The following is a 23,301-nucleotide window of genomic DNA, read 5'->3' as shown; positions in this document are numbered from 1 at the left end:
GAGGGAAAGTGCGAGGTCTCTTCACTGATCTCTTCTCTGTGGCGTCCAGTGACGGGCACTGGAGGCAATATCCTGCAGTTCTGTCAGAAGAGGTGTAGGTTGGGCATTAGGAAAAGGTTTTCCAACCAGAGGGCGCTTGGGCACTAGAACGGGCTCTCCTGGGAAGCAGTCCCAACACCAAGCCTAAGAGAAGCATAAAAGCAATGCACAGGGCCCACGGTGTAACTTTTGAGGCGCACCGTGCAGGAGTCACCTCCCGCCCCCCCCACCACACTCCCTCCCCATCTCAACATGGCCGCCCAGCCGCGCCAGGATCGTTGCTGCGCGTGCGCGAAAAAGCCCCGCCCCTGCTCTGTTTCCTGGGCGGTGATTGGCCCGGGCGGCGCGTGCCGCGGCCGGTAGCGGTGATGGCCCCGCCCCCCGGCAGTTGGCGGGCGGTTGCCGCGGTGACCGGGCCCGGCGTTGCGCGGGCCGGGGCTGAGGGCAGAGCGGGGCCGGGCCGGGCCGGGGGCGATCCCTGCCGGGAGGGCGCCTGGAGCGGATCCCGGCCCCTGCCCGCTCTCAGAGCCGCCTGCTCGCCGGCCGTGCTGGGAGGAGCTCGGGGGCCGGGCACGGGACGGGGAGGGCAGTGTGAAATCGCGCGGCTGTAGGTAGGAAGGAGCCGGGGGACCGAGGGAGGGAAATGTGCCCGGCTTTCCCCCGCTTGTTCCGCTGGGTTTGGAAGAAGGTCTGAGAAGGGGCTCTGAAAGGTGCTTTTATGTAAAAAGCAAGAACCTCACAATATACAAACAAGCAACCCACAATGTCCTTTCAGCTCTCCTTCATCCCCAGCTTTTAAAATAAAAGTTAAAAGCAAATCCCGTATGGATAAAGGAGAGCTACTGAGCTTCGGATTTGTTTACTAAGAAAGGAAGTTTCTTCTCCCTCCAGAGCCTCGATTTTAGCTTTTCTTCAGTTCCTCCTAACTTTAATAGGCTGGCAGAGAGGATTCTCTGAGCAGGGTTTAGCCCTGGATGCTTTCTGCTCTCTCCTCAGTTCTGATACACTGGCGTGGGGCTTTGGTGGATAAGCTATAATAAATACATAATACACATTGGTAAATGTACTTGCTAAATAGGTGTCCTTTCTATTCTGAGTCATTAAGTGATATCTGTCAGGGTATCTTTGTCCCCAGATCATTTACACCTCCGGTTCAATATCAGCCACTTGCCTTCATCCCTCTCCCCCATTCCATCATTTATAAGCTCACTTATATAGCCAGAGTTTGGAGGAAAAAAAAGTGGATATCGTTGTGAGAGCCTCTATAATATGCCTTAATGGGAAAAACTCACCGTTTTTGGCTGTGCAGAACATGCAGTTGTGTGCATGACAAAAGTGCAGATACATAAAGAGTCCTGTAGCTCAATACCACGTCTCACAGCCTGTAAAACCTGTTATGAAGGGCCCTGTATTTCCTAATTTATCATCAGATTATGAGCTTCCATTAACCAGCTGCTATGTGTGAGAATTGTGCCTGTGGAACGTTGTGTTCGTATTTCTGTATGAAAAACACGAAAACTAGAATATAATATTCTTAAGCAAACCGAATCAACAAATTATTTTAGGAAAATAATTAAGAAGACAAATTATTTTAAGAAAAAAAATATTTTAAATGTTTAATAATTGAAGGGGCCAAAAACTTGATAAAACATCAGCAATAAAAGGGGTAGGGTTTTAGGTACAACACAGTAGCACTGTAAATGAAAAGGGCATTGGTGAGGATATGTAAGATTTGAAGTACACATGTAAGCTTTGTTGAAGATCTGGGATACAATTAGTATAACATTTTCTTTTTTCTTTTAAGGCATTCTATACTGCTGCTTGGAAGAGCACGTGGAATAAATACAGTATTAAAAGAAGCTGTGGAGCAGCTTCACTTATTACAGAACCATGGTTCGACTAACAATGGACCTGATTGCTAAAAATGCCAGTCACAAGAATCGCAGTGAAGAGGACTTTGGACAATATCTGCAAAAAATAACTCATATGAATTTGTCAGATAAAAACATAGATTCAATTGTAAGACTTACTTTTTATTATTCCTTTTAAACTGGCTACTCTAATGTTTTGTGGTTACTGTTGTGATGAGGTGTTCATTGTTGGAGAGACAAATAAAGAAAGCCAAGTTTTACAAATTTGTTAACTCACAGCAATCTTTTCAATCTATCTGTGATTTATTCCTTAAATTTCAGAGGAAGTCTGAGAAAGGAAAGGAGAGTTCAGGAACAGGAAATAACCCGAGTGAGGTTAACAAATTTGGACTGCTATAGTGGCTTTTTCAAATTAGCCAGGTTAAAAATATACTTTTTTTTTTTTTTTTTTTTTTAATTGCTCCCTGGGGCTTACTCATTTAAAAAATAATCCATGAACTTTTCATTTTCAAAGACTAAACCTGCAAACTTAACCCAGTCCTCCTTCCTCTGAGTTTAATAATAGGAAATGGATACAGGTTTCAATAAGTTCCGAGTTAATTCAGATCCCCTCAAGATACTGAGGAAATTTTGAAACTGCTGAGCCCTGAATAATTGCATTGTTGAATGTAGTGAATTTCTGCTCTAAAAGCAGAAATTTCAGTCAAGAAACTGGTTCTGTGTGAACAGATCCCTGCACACAAATGGGTTTATTCAGCCACAGCCACAGTGAGTTACTAACTGGATCAGCTGCCACAGCAAAGTTTTACAGAAACCTTCATGAGGAGTGGCCTTTTAGTTGTTTCATAGGAATATGTTCAAAGAAACTCAACATTTGAATGAAAGCTTGAGTTTAGAAATATATAATTATTATATATTTATTATATAATACATATATTTATATATAATAATTATATATTTAATATATTAAAATAGATTGAAGGGCAAAGTTTTGTACAAATCAATAATTCTTTGCCAAGAACTGGTTTCTGGTTACATTAGTGCAGCTTAATGGAGACAATTACCCTAAAAACTGCATTTCTGAAATCCATCTGCTGAAGACAGGGAAGGGAATAAAGTCCCACTGGATGTGGTGTATTTGCTGGTGATGCCTTTAGTCCTCAGATTCTGTATGGCAGAATAGTAATGACAGGTTTCAATCTTTTATCTGTAGATAACTGACAATATAGAATAACTCTGTTTTTCTAGGAAAAATCATATTAAGAAATGTTTGCTGAAGGTGAACATTTATAAATCATGCATCAGAACTTAAAGATAAGAACAATCAATAGCTTCCAGAAGCAGGCAGTGAGTGAACATTAAGTAGCATGTTATTGTTTATTTCAGGGTGACCTCTCTTTCTGTAAAAATCTGCGAGTTCTGTATTTATATGATAACCAAATAAACCAAATTCAGAACTTGGACTTTGCTTCAAATATAACACACCTTTACCTTCAGAACAACCGTATTTCAAGTATAGAAAATCTCTCATCACTGAAAAAACTTGAAAAACTGTAAGTTGAAATTAATATATTCATTTTACTATTAAAAAGTGTAGTTATGACACTTAAGAATTTTTAAATTATGTAGCCATTAAGGTCCTTTCAGCTCTTAAATTTTGCTTTTCAAATAGATTGCTCATTATTTTTTAATTAGATATTCTATGATAAAAGTAATGACATCATCTTGACATTTATATTTGCATTTAAATGATTTTATTTTTTCAGTCTAGTAATAATAAAAATAGCAGTAGATAAATCTGCAAAGAACTACTTGAATCAGTTAAGTGTATATTCTACTTGTATGCTAGGTTATTTACTTTTTCTATCATAATTTCCAAGTATTATTCTATAGTGCTTGAAAAATATTTTCCTTTATATATTGAAGCCTTGTGTTTGCTCTTACTTTCAAAGGATATTAAATCTATTTTGTGTTCTGTTCTGTAGGTATTTAGGAGGCAACTATATCACTGTGGTAGAGGGTTTGGATAAAATAGGAGAACTAAGGGAGCTGCATATTGAAAATCAACATCTCCCTCTTGGTGAAAAGCTTCTGTTTGATCCAGTATCTCTTAACTCCTTGGCAGTAAGTACATTTTGAGAATTTCAATGAGCCAATTATCAGGAGATCAGTATTTTTAGGAGAAATGATAAGGACTTGATCACTCAATGTTTTCCTCCTTTTCCTATTGGTGGCATTATTTCAAATTCTACCAAGGGACTCCCACCCAAATTCTCTTATAAGGAGTCCAGCAGATTTTACTTCATCTTTTTTTCATTGTAAAGGATGAAAATGAGAATAAAGAGAGAGAGGAATTAAGGAAGTGTGGGGATGCCCTATACCAACAGAATGTGAATAAACTGAAAAAGGAGTTAGAATTTATCACTCTTAGTTTTCTTAGTCTGTTTCATTTGTAGTGAATTCCTTTTTTTCATATTTCAGTGATTCAATTGGTATAGTTGTTTATTTATTGCCCTTTGTATTTTTGTAGAAAAATAGAATGGGGGAAAAAAAGGGGACAAGCAGCATTTTTTTCCTGGGTATGAAGTACAACACAATCAAAAGTATTCAGTTTTAGTTCTGCAGTTCTTCTATGTTGTGTTATGTCAAGAGTTCAGGAAATCTTTTTGAAGTTGTCTTTCAACATGTTAATTGCTCAGAAAACATAAAACATATAGTTGAAGAGGTTAAAAAGTAGGCTTTATTTGCTAATGGATGGAGTTCTATACTATAAAAATTTCCTCTTGCTGTATCTCCCACAGTGTAGTCAGGGCTTGATGAGCCTTTTTTTGTGAAGATGAAAAACTCACTAAAAAGTCAGGTTTTTTGTTCACATGTATATCATAGATATTTGACCTAGCTCTATTTTTTCCTCTTTTGAGATTATGTAATTCAAGACATGTATTGCTAGTTTTCTTTAATAGAAATTAATAATTACTGTGAGATCATTTGTACTTTGTTCTTTCTCTACTGGAGAAATTATCAAAGTAAAGGGAAGTTTTATAGCTATAATCTTCCCAGGATAATAACATATAATAAACTCTTCCATGTTTTTCAGCAGCCTGGTCTAGATTTTGTTCTTTGTGGCTTTTTTTTAAGGCCTTTTGATGTGGGTTTTGTTTTCTATGAAACAACTTTGCATTCTTGACAATGTAACATCTTTGTGGAGGCTAAATGTAAAAATATTCTATTTTATCCTTCAAGTGCTAAGTGTTTGGAGCCTTTTTAAGGCATAGCTTTTTACTTCTTCATCTGTTTGTGGCTCTTCTAATGATATCAGAGATAAAAGAGATAAAAGCATGAGGCCATATAGCTCTGTGTGTACCACAGGCAAATGTTTTGATGTTGACAATGTCATGAATCTGACTGAGAAGATTAAGTTTATGAACTGTGTTTATCAGTATGATACTGGTAATATCCATCTGCAATGTAGATCTTGGTCAAATTTTTGAAGGGGGTTAGTTTTCTTGCTTAAACTGTTGAAATAGAGATTTTTCCAGCTGAGGGTGTTACACCTTGTATAATTCTAAACTCACTGGATTAGGAGTCCCTTTTTCATTTTCTACAGATATAAACTTTTTCCTTTTATGTGAAACTACGTTAATATTTCCTGAGATAAACACTTGAAACACATTTAGATTTTTATCGAAAATGTAAAGATCTCTGTAAGTATTATCTGTCCAAATGGCAAAATGCAATATGTGACTGAGTACAGTTCCAAAGAAGGGATAAGGATCAGAGGGATGGATACCAGGAGGTTTGTAGGATCAAGCCTGAAAGACAAGCAGTGTAGTCCAGCTAAATGAAACTATGTGAGTAGCACATATGGGCTTCAGCTCTGCAGTTCAAATGCAGTCTTGGGGCCCACAGCATAAGAAGAACATGGACCTGCTGCAGCAAGTCAGGAGAGGGCCACAGAAAGGATCAGAGGGCTGGAGCACCTCTCCTATGAGCACAGCGTGAGAGTTGGGGTTGTTCAGCCTGGAGAAGAGAAGGTTCCAAGGACACCTTATTATCAGCATTTCAGTACCTAAAGGGGGCTTACAAGAAAGCTGGAGAGGCACTTTTTACAAAGGTGTGTTGTAATAGGACAGAGGGTAATTGCCTGAAACTGCTCGAGGGCAGGTTAAAATTAGCTTTTAGGAAGAAATTCTGCTTGTGAGGATGGTGAGACACTGGAACAGACTGCACAGAGAAGTTGTGGATGCCACATCACTGGGAGTGTTCAAGGCCAGGTTGGATGGGGCTCTAAACAACCTGGTCTAGTGGAAGGTGTCCTTGCTCATGGCAGGGGGCTGGAACTAGGTAATCTTTAAGGTCCCTTTCAACCCAAACCATTCTATGATTCTATAAAAAGGCAGCCAGTTCCAATGTATGTTTCATATTTCAGAAGTAGAGTTATAGCACTTGCAGAACTCCATAAAGAATTTGAATGTGTTTTTAAAAAATGAAAAAATTCTGTATTTACTAAGGATTTCTGAAATAATTGAGAAACAATTTTACTTTGATTTCACTTCAAAACCAGAATAAATTACATTTTAGGACAAGGTGGAACACCAACATAAAACAATGTGTATGGTATGTGGAGATGGTGTTTGCATGTTTCTTCTTCAAATGTTTGTTCATCTATTAAGATAATTTTCTGTAACAAGTTACAACTTGACTCATACACGGCATGAAAAAAATGCTTCTTTTTCTGTTTTTCTCCCTTCAGAAATCTTTGTCTGTATTGAATATCAGCAATAACAACATTGATGAATTAGAAGAACTGGCAGTTTTGGAAAATCTTTCTTATCTTAAAGCAGTTGACAATCGACTTAAACATATGAAGGTATTAAAGTAAATATTTCTTATATTAAGTATGAGTGTTAAGAAATTAGTCACATTCATCTTTATCACTAAGTGTATAAGTAAAAAAAAATTTTACTTCTGCAGTTACTAAATATGGCTTGTCAAGCATGCTGTCTTATCTCATATAAAAATCTTACTGAGACTAAAAGTGGAGAAGTATTTACCTACAATGTCAAAATTTGTATTTTTATTAATTAATACTGAAATAAATTGGCTTAAATAGTAACCTAAATCACCAAGACAAAATCTGATTGAAATAAACTTTCATTTCTGGTTTACATAAACATTTTCTTTCCTTAGTAAACTTAACTTTCATTGGTTAGTAATTATTAAAATTACTATTCTTATTACTTTGGAGAACACAACCTATTTTAAACAGATTGTTAAGAGAATTTGGCAATTCTCTTTACTAGTGAGGAGATTGCAGTATTTTGTGTGCATAACCTCTCAGTTATCTAGATGATTTTACTCTATTTGGACTCTTCATGTTTTTACACTTTAATATTAAAAAATATTGAATGATGCCCTTCTTTTTTACTATAGAATTATTAATGCTTTGTATTTCATATTTCAAGTCCTGGCTGGCAGCTGTGATTGAATTTACATCAAAATACAATTCATGTAGGCTTTTGCTGAATAATTAAAATCACATTGAATATGTTGGTTACATCAAAACAGCAAAAAGCTTTTTTTCAAATAGGCAATCTCCCCAAAGCTTCCCTTTTTAAAAGGAATCCATTTCTAAATAAAACATATTACAGAGATTTTTATATTGGCTCTTTTTTTCTATTGGCTCTTATAAATAAAATATACTTCTCTTGTGATAATCTTACAAGAAAATTGTCATAGCCAAAGAACCAATTAATTTTAAGAATTAGGATGTCAGTTTGGAGACAGCATTTTCTGTATCTCAGAGGAAAAACCAGTATCCTCTGAAACAGAATAAGGAGAGGGCAAAATGACTGCATTATTCAGTAACTGTGCATATATTATTTAATTTTTATTAATTTCATTATTTGATCATCAGGAAAACCAGAATTATATTTACCCAAATCAGTTAGCCCTGAAGATTTCTACGTTACATGGTCACAACTGTTGAAAATTATACAATTAGCATTTGAGTATTCTATTCATTACACTCAGATTAAGCTCCACTATATTTTGAAAGTAACTGTTCTGTGTGTTTTCTAAACAATCTCCAAGTTTTTCAAGTTTTGAAATATATTGAACAGGGAAGGTGTTTCTATTTCATATCTTTGCAGACCTGTAAAATTAATGAAGATATCAAATGTGTTTAATATACAGTGTAATGCAGGTGGATATCCAACTTTCCAGCTACAATTACTGAGTTTCAAGGGATGACATTTTGGTAGACTCTACTTATCACTGATGTAAATTCTTAAATAAATAAAACCCAAACTACTGAATAAAGCAATAAGCCATGAAAAGTATTTTTTTTAAAGTCAGTTTTAGCTCCATGTAAGAGGCTTTAGCTCATAGTGGACATCTAGCAGATCTTATACAGTCACTGACTGTTCAAAAAAAATTGCTGAGGGAAATTTTGAGTATATTTCAATTTTTTTTTGCATCCCTGAATTTTATGATCACATGGCATACATTATTCTACAACTGTGAAAGCTGCAAGGGTTTTAGGGGTTTTACAGATCTATGCACTTACTTGGTTTTGCTGGCTGAACTTGTTACACACAGCAAAGGCTCTTGCATTCCCACAAGCTGCATCCATTCTCCTCCCTCTTGCCCCTCTCTTATCAAAACTCTGATGTACACCTCTTTTTCATGCCAAAAGCACTATGTCCCCTGTTTTCCCATTCCTGTTTTCCCATCACTGCCATGAAGAACTTCCCCAGGATTGTCTGGCATTGATCAGAGATGGTGGCAGTGTTGCATGACGGGGAATGTCAGAGTGCTCTGTACCCAGCTGTGTTTCACCTGGTGGGAGGAGAAGCTGTAGAGGAGCTACCTCTGTCTGAGCAGGTCTGGTGAACTGCAGGAATAACATACAGTCTTTGTGAAAGAGGAAAATATGAAGAATATAAGAAATGCATTAAATGCAGTCTTATGTAGACTTTTCTCACTTTCATGTATTTTGTATAATTATTTGATATTTAAACATTTCTCAGTTTTTTCACTTCATTGTGCCATATTCCTTTGCTTTTCAACTATGCCACTGATTTCAGCGTTGTTGAAATTTAGGACTAATAAATTCAAGCACTTAAGGTTGTGGCTAATACAGGGCTTTGTTAGCATAATTAACAGACATCAAGCCATATGACCTTGTTTCACTTGACTGAAGTTTATATAATTCAGTCTGAACAGTAGACAGAAGAAATTCAAGTAATTTTTCTGAATTCATGCACAGTAACTATGACTAGCTACCACCTGCAAGAAGTATGTCTCAGGTCAGATATCAAGAATAGAATTGATTTTAATAGAATTGGCTTTTCTTTGTTTTCCATTGCTTGCTACTTAATTTTTTCATCATATTGAGGTTCTGGTTTGCTCTAGTCAGGATCACAAGGTCTTCTAGACTGCAGTGTATTTGGGTTGGAATAAAGGAATTTTTTAAAAACACTATTCCCACGAGTATTCCTTTTCACAAAAAGCCAGATTATAATTTACTTATTAAGTTCATTAGTTTTGGAAAGATTATGAATTGTGTATTTGGATAGAAAAAAAAATATAGCTAGAAATACCTGGAAAAATCTGTATTTCCCAAGTCTTTAATTTATTCAACCTCTGCCCAGTATTGATTATGACAAGAGGATATCACAAAAGATGAATTCATTCACTTTAGAATTGAGTCAGGAACAAGAGAAAAATTATAGATTTTCTCAAATAGATTATGACAGGTAATCAAACTGGTGACAAATTGCTGTCTGTAGATGTAGCTGGGGCAGTTGGATTAGACATTTCCAATAAAAACTGGAGCACACTGGTCAAACACCAATTGTTAAATGGCCACTGTTAATTGGTAAGAAAGTTATTGCCAGCACTACAGCTGCCAGCTCAGGCACTTGCCCTTCCCCCTCCCCACCCTCCCCAATGGAATATAATTTGCTCGTCAGTATTTTGTAGCAGACCTCAAAGTGATAGCATGACATGATCATTTATCAAACGGAGCCTGCCCAGAAGAGTGTCTGGTCCCTTTAGTACAGCTTATTGAAAGGCTGGGAAGTGAAAGCACTTTATTAGAGACAGGAAGGCAATGAACAACTAGAGCGTATCGAAAGGGTAATCATATTTCAGCACAGGATTAGTGTGCTCTTAGATAAACATACACTGGAGTAAGCATGTTCTGGGTCATTTATCAAGTAAGTAACAGCTAACAAAAATCTACAGGACTCTGTATACATTCATCAAAGTTAAACTGTATACATCTTATTTCAGTAATAGACAACTTTGTGTTGCAAAACTATTACTTGGAAAAATTCTTTCTAATGAAATCTAGAATACATTGCAGACTTCAGTGATAGTGTCTGAATGCTTAGGTAAGGATAAATAAATATACTTGCTAAATGATTTTTCTTGTTTAGGAAGTCTAGCTTAAAATATTTTGCCCCTAAATTTTGTTTGTTATTAAGTACTAACATCTAACCTATGGGGGTTATCATGTTGCTATCCTGATACATGCTGATTAAGCTTTGCTGAATAACATTACAAGAATTATTAGCATTTCTTCATGTGGACTAGTCCTCAGAGTTTCTTGCATTGTTTTATCAGTCTCAATCCTCACAGAACCAGACTTTTGCTCTCTAGCTTTCTAAAAATACACTTTTATCACTGAATAACAATAGGTGATATCACCATCATCATAGGATAGACCAAAAATTATATGGTTTGGAGGTATGAGGCTGTGCTGCCACTTTCTCTTCCATGTGATTTTTCTGAACATATATTATATAACCTGTAGAATATTTCCAAGAGGATTTTCTACCAAGGGACATGAGCCAGCAAAAGCAGAATTCTTCCTGCTTGTGTTACCCAAGTAATTTTCTAAATTTGAAGGAGCTAAGAGATACCTACATTGCCAGAGACTTCATTGTTGGCATCAATCTACAAAGTTTTACACACCCTGCGGTTTAGAATCCATCATGGCATGATTAGTAGATTTTTCCAAATTATTACAACAGTAGAACACAAATCTTCTCTCCTGTTTATACCTATTGTCTTGAATCTTACACTTTTCAAACATACAAGGAATGCCTGTCAAGAGTGGGAGTTAAATGAAATTTTGGAAAGAAAGTATTTCAGAAGGTAAGGTCTCTGAGTAGAAATGACCAATCTGCTAAACTTTGCATGTTTTTAACTTGAATTTATTGTATTTAAAAGACAGAGTAGTTTCATCTAGGTCATACTGCCCCTGGGTAACCAGACAGATGGAGAAAGGTATATTTCATTAATTCACTGTGTAGGCCAATACTATAACTGACCACCCACAGTTAGATAGGGAGGGATCACTGCTCCTCCTGTAAAATACACTTCTACATATATATAAAGAGAGAGGCAGTCCACTGTGGATTGCATGATTTTTAGCTTTTTTTTTTTTTTTTTAGTCTGTTCTTTATCTGTATAAAATATTTCTTCTTCCACAAACACATACTCTAAGGGCTCTGTAAGACCTTGGGGATGCATTAACAGACATTGCATATTTTCATTGGTAGTTCCTCGGGTTTGGGTGCTTACCAATGGGATTGAAGTGGTAATTTTCCATAGCTGGCATTACTGTATCCTTAAAAATGCAGCATCTTCCAAACCCGCTGTTTCTTCTGTGCAGTTTTGATATATTCGGGGAACGATGTGGACCACTCTGTTTGAAAATGTTGAAAATGCACATTCTTAATGTGCATATTAATGCATGTGAATAGTCTCATTGAAGTGATTTCTGTGTGCAGGATTTGGACCTGGCTGAACAAATCACATTACTGTTGAATTTTACTCTGGAGGGGGAAACATAATCACAGTGTTCTGTTATTGTTCCAATTGCAGGATTTGGAGGGTGTATTGAAAAAATGGACAAAGCTACGCAGAATTGATCTTACAGGAAACCCCATCTGCCAAAAACCAAAGTACAAGGATAGGATTATAGTACAGTCACTGACTCTAGGTAAAAAATTGCATCAGTAGCCCGCCCATAACCCACCCCCACTCTTTTAGGAAACAACTGAAAAATTGTTTTTGAGTAAAAAACTGTTTTTGAGTAGCACTATGCAGGTAACCACAGTTACTGCTATAGGTATTTATATCAAATCATGAATTTTTAATTTATGTGGAAAGCTAAAATTGCTTTAGTAATCAGCTTCACAAGCCAGCTTGTTTGACTTTTGGTATTAGCAGTAGTAATAATTTGTTTTATAATAGATGATTGGTGAGATTGTCACAACACAAATTTTGTGTTCGTATTCCAGATGTGAAACTGATTGTCAAAGATCAGTTTCATCTGTTCCTCTGTCAATCTGTAGTAGTTGCTGAAGTGTTTTTGTTATACAGTGCAGGTTGTGCAGAATCCACTTTACAGTGTTTGAAATTTCATATAACATTCATCCTTAAACTTTTAAGCAGTTCACACTTAGGTTGAGTATATTTGTTAATCTTAACCCATATGGTGCAGTTCGTATTATTATTTTGCATAAGATTTTAGCATGAAAGGAAGAAACTGATTCTTCTACATCTAAATGTTTCTATTGTAGAAATAAGTAAAAAAATCCGCTAATTTTTTACTTTTTTTAGATAAAGGTGGCAATTATTTTAAAAATTATAATTACAAAACTTGTTTTTTCTTAGAGCACAAAATATTGGCCATTAAGAAAAATAAAAAGCCCATCTGGCAATGGAAATAACAGAGCCTTAGGACAGGCAACAAAGGTTGTCTAATGCAACCTAAATTTGTGGCCAGGTGAGGTGTTTCATTTGGGCTGACTCAAAAATGCAGATGCAACCACTGAATCATAGACCATAAGGTTTATGGCACCTAAGTGAGTAAAGTTAATCTGAGAGAGGCAAATCTGTGTGACTGTCTTCATGATCAGTAGAATTCCTTGATTGCTAAGAAGTGCAGTTTCCCTATCAAACTGGATTTCTGCATCTATCTCTACCCTGTGTAAGAGCATACCTTTTCTGCAGAACTGTATAGAAAGTCTTGCATGCTAACCAAATGTGAAATATATATATTTCCCTTGAAAGTTATAAAAAACTGTAGTTTTGGGGGTTTTTTTGTAATTAAGACATGTTAACTCACTCTTGCAGCTTCAATATGAATATCAATCTTTATTGGGTATTTTTTCTTTACCAAAATACTAGAAAAAGAAAAAAAGACTTGAAGAGAATGACTATAGAGCAAATACACATTACATACAACTTTGTATAGCTCTTTAGTTCACTTTTTATCACAGAAAATGTTCTCTTTTGCAGAATCCCTTGATGGGAAAGAAATTAAAGAAATGGAAAGATGTTTCTTAATAAACTGGAAAGCCTCCAGAGCTGCCAGGAAAAAAAGCAATGAAAGAATGACAGATGAACTTGCAGCCCGTGTACAACATTGTAAGCAAACTAAGCAATTACTTCACGCTTATTTAAAACTTACAAAAATCATAAAATTGCAGCTGAAAATAAATATACTAAGAATTGTTTATAAGACACTCGTACCAGTGATGAGGCCAAAAGACATGAGTAAAAATTGAGCTTTTCCAATATAAAATTTGATTTTAGCACTAGTGGATGTTTTGGGTTTTTTCCCCTCACATCCCAATCTCCCAGAATTACGGAAAGGGGTAGCTAATACCATTTGAGTGTGTAAATATCCACATTTACTTCCATATTTTAAAAATGTTGGGCATTCTAGAATAAATATGCATGAAATATATCAGACTTATAAAATCTATTTGTTGATAGTCGTTTGATCTCTGTATATTGTCAGTCCTTCTAAAGGCTTTTGCAAAATACATGTCTAGCAGAAGTCCAAGTTTTAAACTTGGAAAGAAAAAAAAGTCTTGGAGGTAAAAAAGCCTTAAAGTCTTTTTGAGGTTTAAAGGCAACCTGTTTGTCAAGTGGGAAAACAAATTAAAGTGGAAACTCAAGCAAAACCTGAAATAAACTTTGATCTTTTTTAGAAATGATGGGGAGGTGGTGTTTGTTACAGAGTTGACTGCAGGTTAAAACATAAATGACTTAACAGCATGTCTTGCCATCTTGCAGGACTTGGATGCAGACATTTAACTTGAAATTCTTCAGAATGGTTTGGATGACCATATTTATAAAATAAAATTGGTGGCACTTACACTGTTGCTTTTGGAAGATAAATTAATACGTTATTTTTGAAGACACGAAGGCTGATGCTCTGCCCACCAGCACCAGCCCAAAATAGTTGGAATCTACTCATTGTTTGGAAGCCATATGTAATGGCAATAGTTCTGAAGTGGCCTTCTGAATAACTTCTGATATAAAGAGGTGCTATGTAATTGAATTTACTCCCTTTCAAATTACTCTACCTGAATGGGAATACCTATTTTAATATTCACCTTCATCAGTGTTTGCATCACCTTCCATAATTCCGTTCAAAGTTTTCCATTCTCAGTTATCAAATTTGAGGTATTTTACCTTAATTTTCATTACATTGTTTCCTATAACAAGATGTACTGGAACCTGTGATCAATCACACGGAATATTAAATACATATGACTTGACTTGGGATATTGAATTAATCCTTTTTTTGTTTTCTGCAGCTGACTCTAGAACACCTTATCCCACTCTTCCGTTTCACCACAGTGACTCTGTGAAAGAAAAAGCAAAATATTTAGATTTGGCTCACGAGCAGAAAGTTGAAAGAAAATCTCTGCCAAGAGTCCGTGAAAGAAGAAGTCAGATTAAAACTCAGGTGTGTTTCTCAAATATCTTCCTTTTAGCTATGTTGGTCATTGCTCATACAGCTCTTGCTGAATCAGTTGGAAAATGAGTACAGGAAGACAGAATTTAATCTAAAATATTTTTTTTGACCAGGTAATATTTATAGTCTTTATTTCTTTGACAGACAGGATAATAGATTTCAGTTTCTGGTTACAAATCAGTGTATTACCTAATAGTAGTAGCTTTAAGGTTACTAGTTTCTGTCATATGCATTTGTAATCATTTTCCACAAAGGTAAAATAATATTGAAGTTCATTCTCAAAAGTAAGTTAAGGTGTGAGAACCATTGGTGAAGGGTGGTGTTGTGCATGAAATCATCTGGAGAGGGATTAACAGTCAGTTTTCATCATTACAACTTACTTCTAATAGCTGTGCTCCAGTTTCACCTGTGGCAATGGTATAGTTAAGTATTTGGGACTTAATATAATTTCTTCCGGATTTTTAATGCTATTTTTAACCTAACAGTTTTATTGTTTATCAGCTGAACTAGCCAACAAAAACAAAACAAAACAAAAACAAACAAACAAACAAACAAAAATAAAAAATGTAAAAAAAACCCCACCAAAAACATCATTTATACAATGCTGTAGATAAAATAAATAAATACTGCAACTGACACAGGTATTCTTTTGTCACTAAATTAGTAAATGCAGTATTCTATTTTACATTCCAGATAGAATTTGTTAGTATGTTTGACAGTTTAACTAAGCAACATCTAATGCTATTTTATTCCTGACAACTTATCCCTTTCCATTCTATGAGTTTTGTTTCTTCTGATTTTTTGTTCTGATTAAAAATAGCTGCCTTTCCATTGAGAAGGAAAGAAGAATTGCAAATCACAAAGCTGCTCTCTTTCAAATAATAATTTTTGTTCATCATATGACAATGGATATATTCTGGCCTAAAAAAGAAGCTGATTTTGTCGTATATGTGCCGTTATTGACCTTTCTTCTTTCTTAGAAAGCACAGAGCAGTGGAGCAGTTAAAAACAAGAACTGCAGGAACGATGTACTCATTATATAAAAAGTAATGCTGTTGGTACTGCTATAGTAGTACACGATTATTTTCCATTGAATAATACAGGCTTCTGAAATTTAGAGGGATACAGACTAACGCTCATGCTATAGAAATATGTTTGGGGTTTTTAAAATTCTTTTGTAAGATGGGTTTGTCCACATGCTCAGTGTTCTGTCAGCATGTCATCTCTATTAGCATCTCCTCTTTTGGGCCAGGCTGAGTAGAACTGTTTTCCATTTACCATTCCCCTTAGTCCTAAAAAAGGATGGAATGTGAGTGTACCACATCTTTTCTCCTGTGAGACCTTCTGCTATTCCCTTTGAGACAAAGCATTCTAATTCTGCTTTACAATAGTAAAAAGCTGTCCAGTTGTTAAGCTTCTTTACTTGGCAAATATTTTCTTAGTATTAAAAATGTGGAATACAATCGTGGCTCTGTTGAAATCCCTTTTGACCCTAGAAAGACAAAAAGAGCCTGTTCCACACTTGATTGTAATAAAATGCCTGTATTTTTATTAATTTACATTTGTAAATTAAACAATTCAAGTGATTTTTTTACTGTTAGTCTAGAAGATTTTAGTCTGATTTCACAGAAAGGTTAGAAGACACTGCAGTCAGATGACATGCATTTAATATTTTCTAAAAACTTATAAGTGGGACTTAGATGCTGAAGGTTGCTATACCTTATGATTTCATGTGTAATTGCTGATCCTGAGATATATTCTAATCTTGTTAGTAGAGGAATTTCATAGAAACCAAAAAGTCTTGATAGTTAAAGGTTTGTGAATCGTTTAGAAGATTTTTTGAGAAAAAAACCCCCAAACCTCAAAAAATAGAAATATTCATTCTCAGAGCTTATGCAGATACAAAAAAAAAAAATTACAAATCATAGTATTCCCTTGCCAGATCCACTAATTAGGGATATGCATGAATGTGCCCACGAGTAAAGGAAGGAAATTTTTTCAAACTGAACAAATACCTGTATTGTTTAATTGAAATTCAGTATTGGACCAAAGAAATTAGTGGGTTTTAATCCTATCCTCTGTTTTAGTCAAATAAATTATTCCAACAGATGTTTCCTCTTCCCCTATACATACTAGGTGATGTTTGACCTTTGCAACTAAAAACAGGCATTAAATACCTTTTTAACCTACATCTAAGATCCACTGAGGATTGCATGCAGCTTGAACAATGAAAAAAGCCACTTATTACTAGATTACTGAAATGTGTAATTAATCTTTCCTTTTTGATGATATAAAAACAATAGCAATTTTATATTGAATTTTAAGTTCGTTTTGGACACACAGAGAAAATTATGGATATTGGCAGGAAGTAATTAAAAGAAACCAAATCACTTAACTCTTTTAAAGACACCTAATACCTTCCAATGGGATACACCATTATTAATGTTCCCTGAGTAGAGAAGTTGTTGAAATTTTGATTTTGTAAACTTGATCTGTAACCAGCAGTTTCTGCCCACATTGCCTTACTCATGGAATTAAATATTGTGGTAGGTATTTGTAGCAATTCAGAATGTGGTGGGAAAGTCACCTTTTGTCTCTCCAGCACATGTTATGGGATTAGCAATATGGAAATACCTTTAAATTATACAGTCAGCATGTAATAAATACTCTGGACTGTGCCAACTAGTCAGAAGCCACTCTGCTGCCATCATCCATATTGTGTATATTTCAAGTTCTAGTCCAAAAGGAAGGAACTTGCAGTGAAAAATGTTAACTCTCCCTCTTCTTAGGCAGATTCTTGTACAAACATTGTATTTAATGAGTTAAATATTTATAAATGCCCCGAGTTGTGGTGATTTGTGTGGTCTGAAATCTACATGGGACAATGTGTATTTGGTAACAGGTAGGAATGTGTGAGTTCTGCATTTATACTGGGCTTTTGTTTGTATGAATCTAACTATCATTGTAATAAATAGAATTATTAAGGCCTATTAAGACCTTTTTTGGGGGAGAAATGATACTGAGACTATCATGATATATACCCAAAACATAAGCTTTACAGTCATACACTTCATGTGACAGAATACAGCTCTTATTTGAGAGGGAGGTGAGGAAATATATTACCTCTGGGTGACCTAATTCTTGTTCGCTTACTGAATATCAATTTCAGCAAACATCTGAAAGTTCAAATATAAAAGATATCCTCAGTCTTAGCTTCAGGAGAAGGAGAAATACAGATTTAAGATATAAATCAGTGCAGTTTTAGCTGTGCACCCTCAAGTTGGTTTTAGCAGCTGAAGAGCTTACAAGCACTCCAAATGTCTTCAGAATTAGGTGCATTAAATACTTAGAGATACCAGCTGGGGCACTTTGCCAGAGCTGAGAGCAAGCTTAGAACAGACATGGAGTGCCTTTTCCAGCAGCCTGACTCACTGCCTTTCCTTGGTGATGGTGTTGAAGGAAAAATGTAAACATCTTCTTAGCGAGGTCTAGAAAGTATCAATCAGCATTTAGTGCTAAAGGCTGTGGAAGAGAAATGTAAGGAATTTACTTGCCGTTGAATTATTCAGCCATGACATAGGATATGAAAGGAGTCACCACAGTGCTAGATAAAGTGTAAGCATAAAGAGATAAAGTGAAGTTGTGAAATTAAATAGAGTTGCTGAAGCAGAGCCATTTGAATGAAGGTCAGGTATTAGCAGTTTCTGGTTACTGTGGCCCATGCAAGGTCTCAGCAGGCAATTCAGCCAGTTTTACTGGTTGTTTTCCTTTTTTTTTCTTCTTTTATTTTTTTTTTCTCTTTTTTTGTGTATGTGTGGAGAATATGAAGTACCTGTAAGGAGGAGTGTAAGTAGTTTTGCAGAGACATAATTAATATTACAGTAATCTGCATCCTAGTGGTATTTTTGGTATCCATGTTTAGAGCCTTGTGAATATGGTGCTGGATGATTCTCCCCATGATCACCTGTAGTACTTAACTCTGCCATGTCATCCAGTGTCCTAAAGGCAGTGATAAAAGGCATCCCTTTTTGCCCTTGCCCTGCCTCCCCACTGCAGTTCTCTGTGCTGCTGCCTGTGCCCAAAGCTGAGAAGGAGTAAAGATCTGAACCACATTGGCAGAACACGTGCACTGATAGACCTCCTGTGCCCTTGAAAAGAGTAAATTCTTTTCAAACCATGGACCCAGAGCACATCTGCTGATGAGCAGATTGCCAGGCTATGCATACTCCTACACGTCTGGCTGACCAGATAGAGCATAGACTCATTCTTGATGGGCAATCTGGCAGGAGCACATTTGCTTGCCAACAGTCTGCTCCCTCTTCCAGGAGATAGGGGCTGTTTCATAGACATTTAGAAGACCAAATGACACGTGTGACTTGTGGTCAGCAACTTACCAGGGCACATCTGGGGCTGCAGGCTGTCAGATGCCCTCAAGAACATTGAAACCCAGATGTCTGAAACCTACATAAAATAGATGGATATTTAGATTGCTTTAGGTTGTAAGATCATTAAGTCCAACTGGAAGTCAGTAACATTTTAAGCAGAATGCAGAATGAGAGGGGTCTACTTAGTGACTTTAGTGTGAGTTGTGTTTTGTAACTGGGCCCATCGAAAAAGTATCAGGAATGAAATACTATTTTAGGATGGTAAATAAAAAGCAAACTCAGATCTTTGCTTATCTATTTTTCAGGTGTCACATGTTCACCCCAATAGTTACTAGATAAATGAAACATTCAGTATGCAGTTGGGTTTTTTTTTCCTGTCCTTAGATCTTTGTTGCCAGTACTTTTAGAGTATTGTTGAGACAAAACCTCAAACTTCATAGCATTTTTGGTCTGCTGTATTAGCATTACACATTTTTTATTGTGTAATTGACTGACAAAATTACAAATATCAGTTTAATAACACAAATATGAATTTAATTAGCAAACTAAGTAATGCTGTGGCTTTAGGTTTTTAAAATACATAACTGCATGGGAGTTTGAAAAAGTAATTTGAGGTTAAAATAAAGACTGCTGCTTGAATAGGAATATATAAATAAATTCTGTAATTTCAGTATAATTCTGTTGAAGTCAGTTCCAGTAATCTAATTTACTGCAATGATACAAACACTCTTTCAATATTTGCCTTCCTGTGTCCAGTCACACATTGTGTAGGCACACTCCCCTCTCTGAAAAGTTGAACGCAGCTGCTTTAACTGAGATGGAAACAGTCACTGCGGCCTCATCTAGCAAAATGAGCTGATACATTCTGGAGGACAGCACTGCAACCACTGATTCCTTACGAGCAGCTATACCTCCTCAAAGTCACTTCCAGCACCTTGGGATATATCCCATCCTGTTGCAAAGACTTGGATATGTGAAATTTACCTTAGTGGTTCCTAAATCGGTCGTCATCTACTGTTGGTAGAATTTCTCACCACCAAAAACTCTTTCTAGGACGTAAGAGGTGTGAGACCTGGTCTTACCAGTAAAGACTCCAATGCTTTTAGTACTGTTGGTATGTTAGAAGTACCAAAAGGAAAAGAAATAGACATCACTACCCAAATACCTCCCTTTGGTAATGCTCTTACCATAATCAGAATATATATATAAATACACAGTATTTGAGTTACTGATCTAAAGCTCATATGTGAACTTTGAATCCATAGCCGATAAAAAATACTGTTTTTTCTTAAATATCACATTAAAACCAGTGCAAGGTATAAGTTAATATAATGCTGTGTTATTTCTTTATATGTGCAGGTATAAAGCAATACATAGCACTGCCTGTGATACAGCTTTAAAAGCCATACAAGTTCAAAGTTCAGAGATAGACAGGGGAAAAAATAGCCAGAAATCTGTCAGTGTTTAAGATTTTTCAGGATGAGGATTCAGACATGATCTGTTAATATGGGATAGTTTGTGATTGTATTGAATATAAGTGGTAAAAGTAAGTGTAACTGAAAGCCTCTCTTCCCTGTTTTACTTAGGATTTTTTTATCTCAGTGTGGTGTGCAAAGTTGCTATCCTGACTAACAGAGCTCTGAGCAAAATGAATAATTATGTGAACCTGATTATTTACAGTCACAAAATTATAAATGGTATATATTGTAACTGGAAACAATACTTTTTACTTTGCTAGGAAAAAAAAAAAAAACAAAAAAAACCAGTGACAATTTATTTTAAATCACTTGGCCTTGAAGAATCCTAGGAATTCACTGTTAAAAAAGTTGTATTTGAACCTTACCTCTTCAATCAAATGACACTGTAACCAGAGACTACAGAAATTACTGACTACATCTTTGTATTCTCTTAATTCTGAGCAGAATTAAATGCTGCATCAAAACCAAGATAAATCCAAGCCAGCTGTGAAATTATCCATGTAATAGACTAATAATTTAAATCAAAAAGAGTTTTGAATCAATAAGCTCTTCCTTTCTTGGAGAGTTAATATGTTAGACTGCCATAGTAATCACTGATTACATGTCCAGTAAAGTTGGGTATAATCAGTTACACATAGTTTGTAGAAATAGTTTTTGGAATAAAAGACTGAATCTTACCTGATTTCATTTATATGAAAAATGGCTTTGAATATTAATAAGGTCTTTTTCCTTATGCCACTTGAAAATTAAAAGTATTTGATACACATTTATGTAGGAAAAAATGTTAATGCCATTTTTGTCCATGGAAAAAGTCATTTTGGTAATGAAGGAATGTAAAATACTCCAAACAGATGGATTCTGTCAATTCAGAATATTCTGGTTCCAGGTTTGGCACTGGGAAGAAAAACAAAAGGGCTTTCATTGCAACAGCCAATAACCTTGCAATAGTTAAAGATCTTTTTTTCTCAACAGCGGCATTTGATAACACTGCTTATAATTTTTGTAGAAATGTTGCGTGCTCCCAGGAAGTGTTAATGACCACGGGAGCAAAAGGTGCTTTGGTGTGGTTGTGACATGAAGACCTCACCTGTCTCCTCTGATCTCTCTGATACAGGTTGAGGAGGCATCTGAAGTAAGTCAGAAGTAGTTTGAATTCTAAAAGCCAGAAGTTACAGGATGTGAAGACTTGGCCATTATTGATTTTCTTTTTCTCCCTCAAAGCTTACAAAGAAAGATACTGGTGTCTCTCTGGATATGTTATCTGTGTCTTTTTAATCTCAAAACCAGACAAAATTAAGTCTGTTGAACTTAACACTTCTAAGAACATTCAGAAAAATAAGGGGTCTTCCTATTTATTTACAAGCAATGCTTTGTGTCAAAAGCATGTAAAAACATCAGCACATGCTAGGCTAAACTGTTTGCCTAGTTCTTAAACTTCTTCAAGACATGAACTGGTTTTAGCCAGTGCCTGACCTAGTAGCTGCTTCTTTCCCTATGGGATACTCAGCAATTGTACAGAGGCATGTTCACAGTAGGGTCATGGAGTCATTAAGGTTGAAAAAGACCTCTAAGATCATGCAGTCCAACTGTAAACCTAACACTGCCATATTCACCACTAAACCATGTCCCCAAACACTACATCTACACATTTTTTTAACACTTCCAGGGATAGTGATTCCATAATTTCCCTGGACAGCCTATTCCAATGCTTGACCCTCCTGTAATAAAGAATTTTTTCTCAACACCCAATCTGAACTTCCCCTGGTGCAACTTCAGCCCATTTCCTCTTCTCCTGTCACTTGTTACTTCAGAGAAAAAAAATACCTGTCTACAACCTCCTTTCAAGCAGAAAGAAGCTATTAGCACATGATTTTTGAGAAGATCTGTAGTCCTAAAAAATAATTTCCATCATTTGTATTTTTCCAAGTTCTGGTCAATAATGTGGAACAGTTAGCACAGGAGACACGAGAAGATTAATGATGTCTGTGCTGATTAATTTTTTGATTGGGAATATAGTTCATCAATTTAACTTCAAATTCTGTTTGTTTGGTTGCTTTGCACTAGTTTGAGTAATTAAATAAATGCTCAAGACTTCTGATATAGGAAAATTCCAATCCTATAGATAAGGAAAGGAAAGCCCAGATTACAAATTGCCCCTGAGAAAAAAACTTTCATCACACAGTTTCTCTCTGTGAATGGCAGGTCAGCATCTTGTGCTTGTGGCCCTCTCTGAAATAAGAAAGGATTTTTTCCTGAATAAGGAAATCAGGATTATGTCTTTTTGCATGGAATGTTTATTGTATTTTGTTAACATTTTTATAAAGTTAATTTGGTACAGATGATTAAAATACACTTAACTCCTGCATGTATTCTCCCCTTGCATAACAAGATCTTCATCTTCATTATAAAGAACAAGATTTCCAAAGCAAAGGTAGTAAATGAGTGGCACTTTAATCCAAAATGCAGCCCCATACCAGCCACTGTGAAGAAAATTAACTCTACCCCAGCCCAAACACAAAGCTCAGATGTGTAGCTCTTATTCCTTTACTGAAATCAAGCATGATACTTCTTGTTCTAGCTGTAGTCATCAATAATATTCAGATCAAGAAAGACAGAAAAGGATACATTAAAAAAACCCAGTTGATTCTTTAGGCAATTTCCAAAGAAGAATGTCAATAGTCTTGGTAAGCATGGTCACAGTGTCAGCTGCTGATTGCTGACTCAATGCAGCACATTAG

At 35.8% G+C, this 23,301-nt stretch overlaps 1 protein-coding gene across 3 annotated transcripts; it reads left to right on the top strand.

Annotated features, from left to right (window-relative positions):
* The first annotated feature begins 482 nt into the window (after positions 1-482).
* PPP1R42 (protein phosphatase 1 regulatory subunit 42) lies at positions 483-23,033 on the top strand. Of its 3 annotated transcripts, none has more exons than XM_083865578.1 (9): positions 484-650; positions 1,844-2,058; positions 3,297-3,463; positions 3,896-4,034; positions 6,664-6,780; positions 11,808-11,925; positions 13,230-13,358; positions 14,540-14,691; positions 21,678-23,033. In XM_083865578.1, the coding sequence occupies exons 2-9, from the start codon at positions 1,930-1,932 to the stop codon at positions 21,708-21,710; spliced, it is 984 nt and encodes a 327-aa protein (XP_083721704.1). In that variant the 5' UTR covers positions 484-650; positions 1,844-1,929; the 3' UTR covers positions 21,711-23,033. The 3 variants fall into 3 exon arrangements, with proteins under 3 accessions (XP_083721703.1, XP_083721704.1, XP_083721705.1); XM_083865579.1 differs by lacking the exon at positions 21,678-23,033 and adding an exon at positions 15,991-16,209; XM_083865577.1 differs by lacking the exon at positions 21,678-23,033 and having other exon boundaries at positions 483-650; positions 14,540-15,974.
* The last annotated feature ends 268 nt before the right edge of the window (positions 23,034-23,301 follow it).

The sequence above is a fragment of the Zosterops lateralis genome, assembly GCF_965231275.1.
Source record: "Zosterops lateralis genome assembly, chromosome: 1".
NCBI classification, from domain to species: Eukaryota; Metazoa; Chordata; class Aves; order Passeriformes; family Zosteropidae; genus Zosterops; species Zosterops lateralis.
This window is presented reverse-complemented; position numbering and strand designations above follow the sequence as displayed.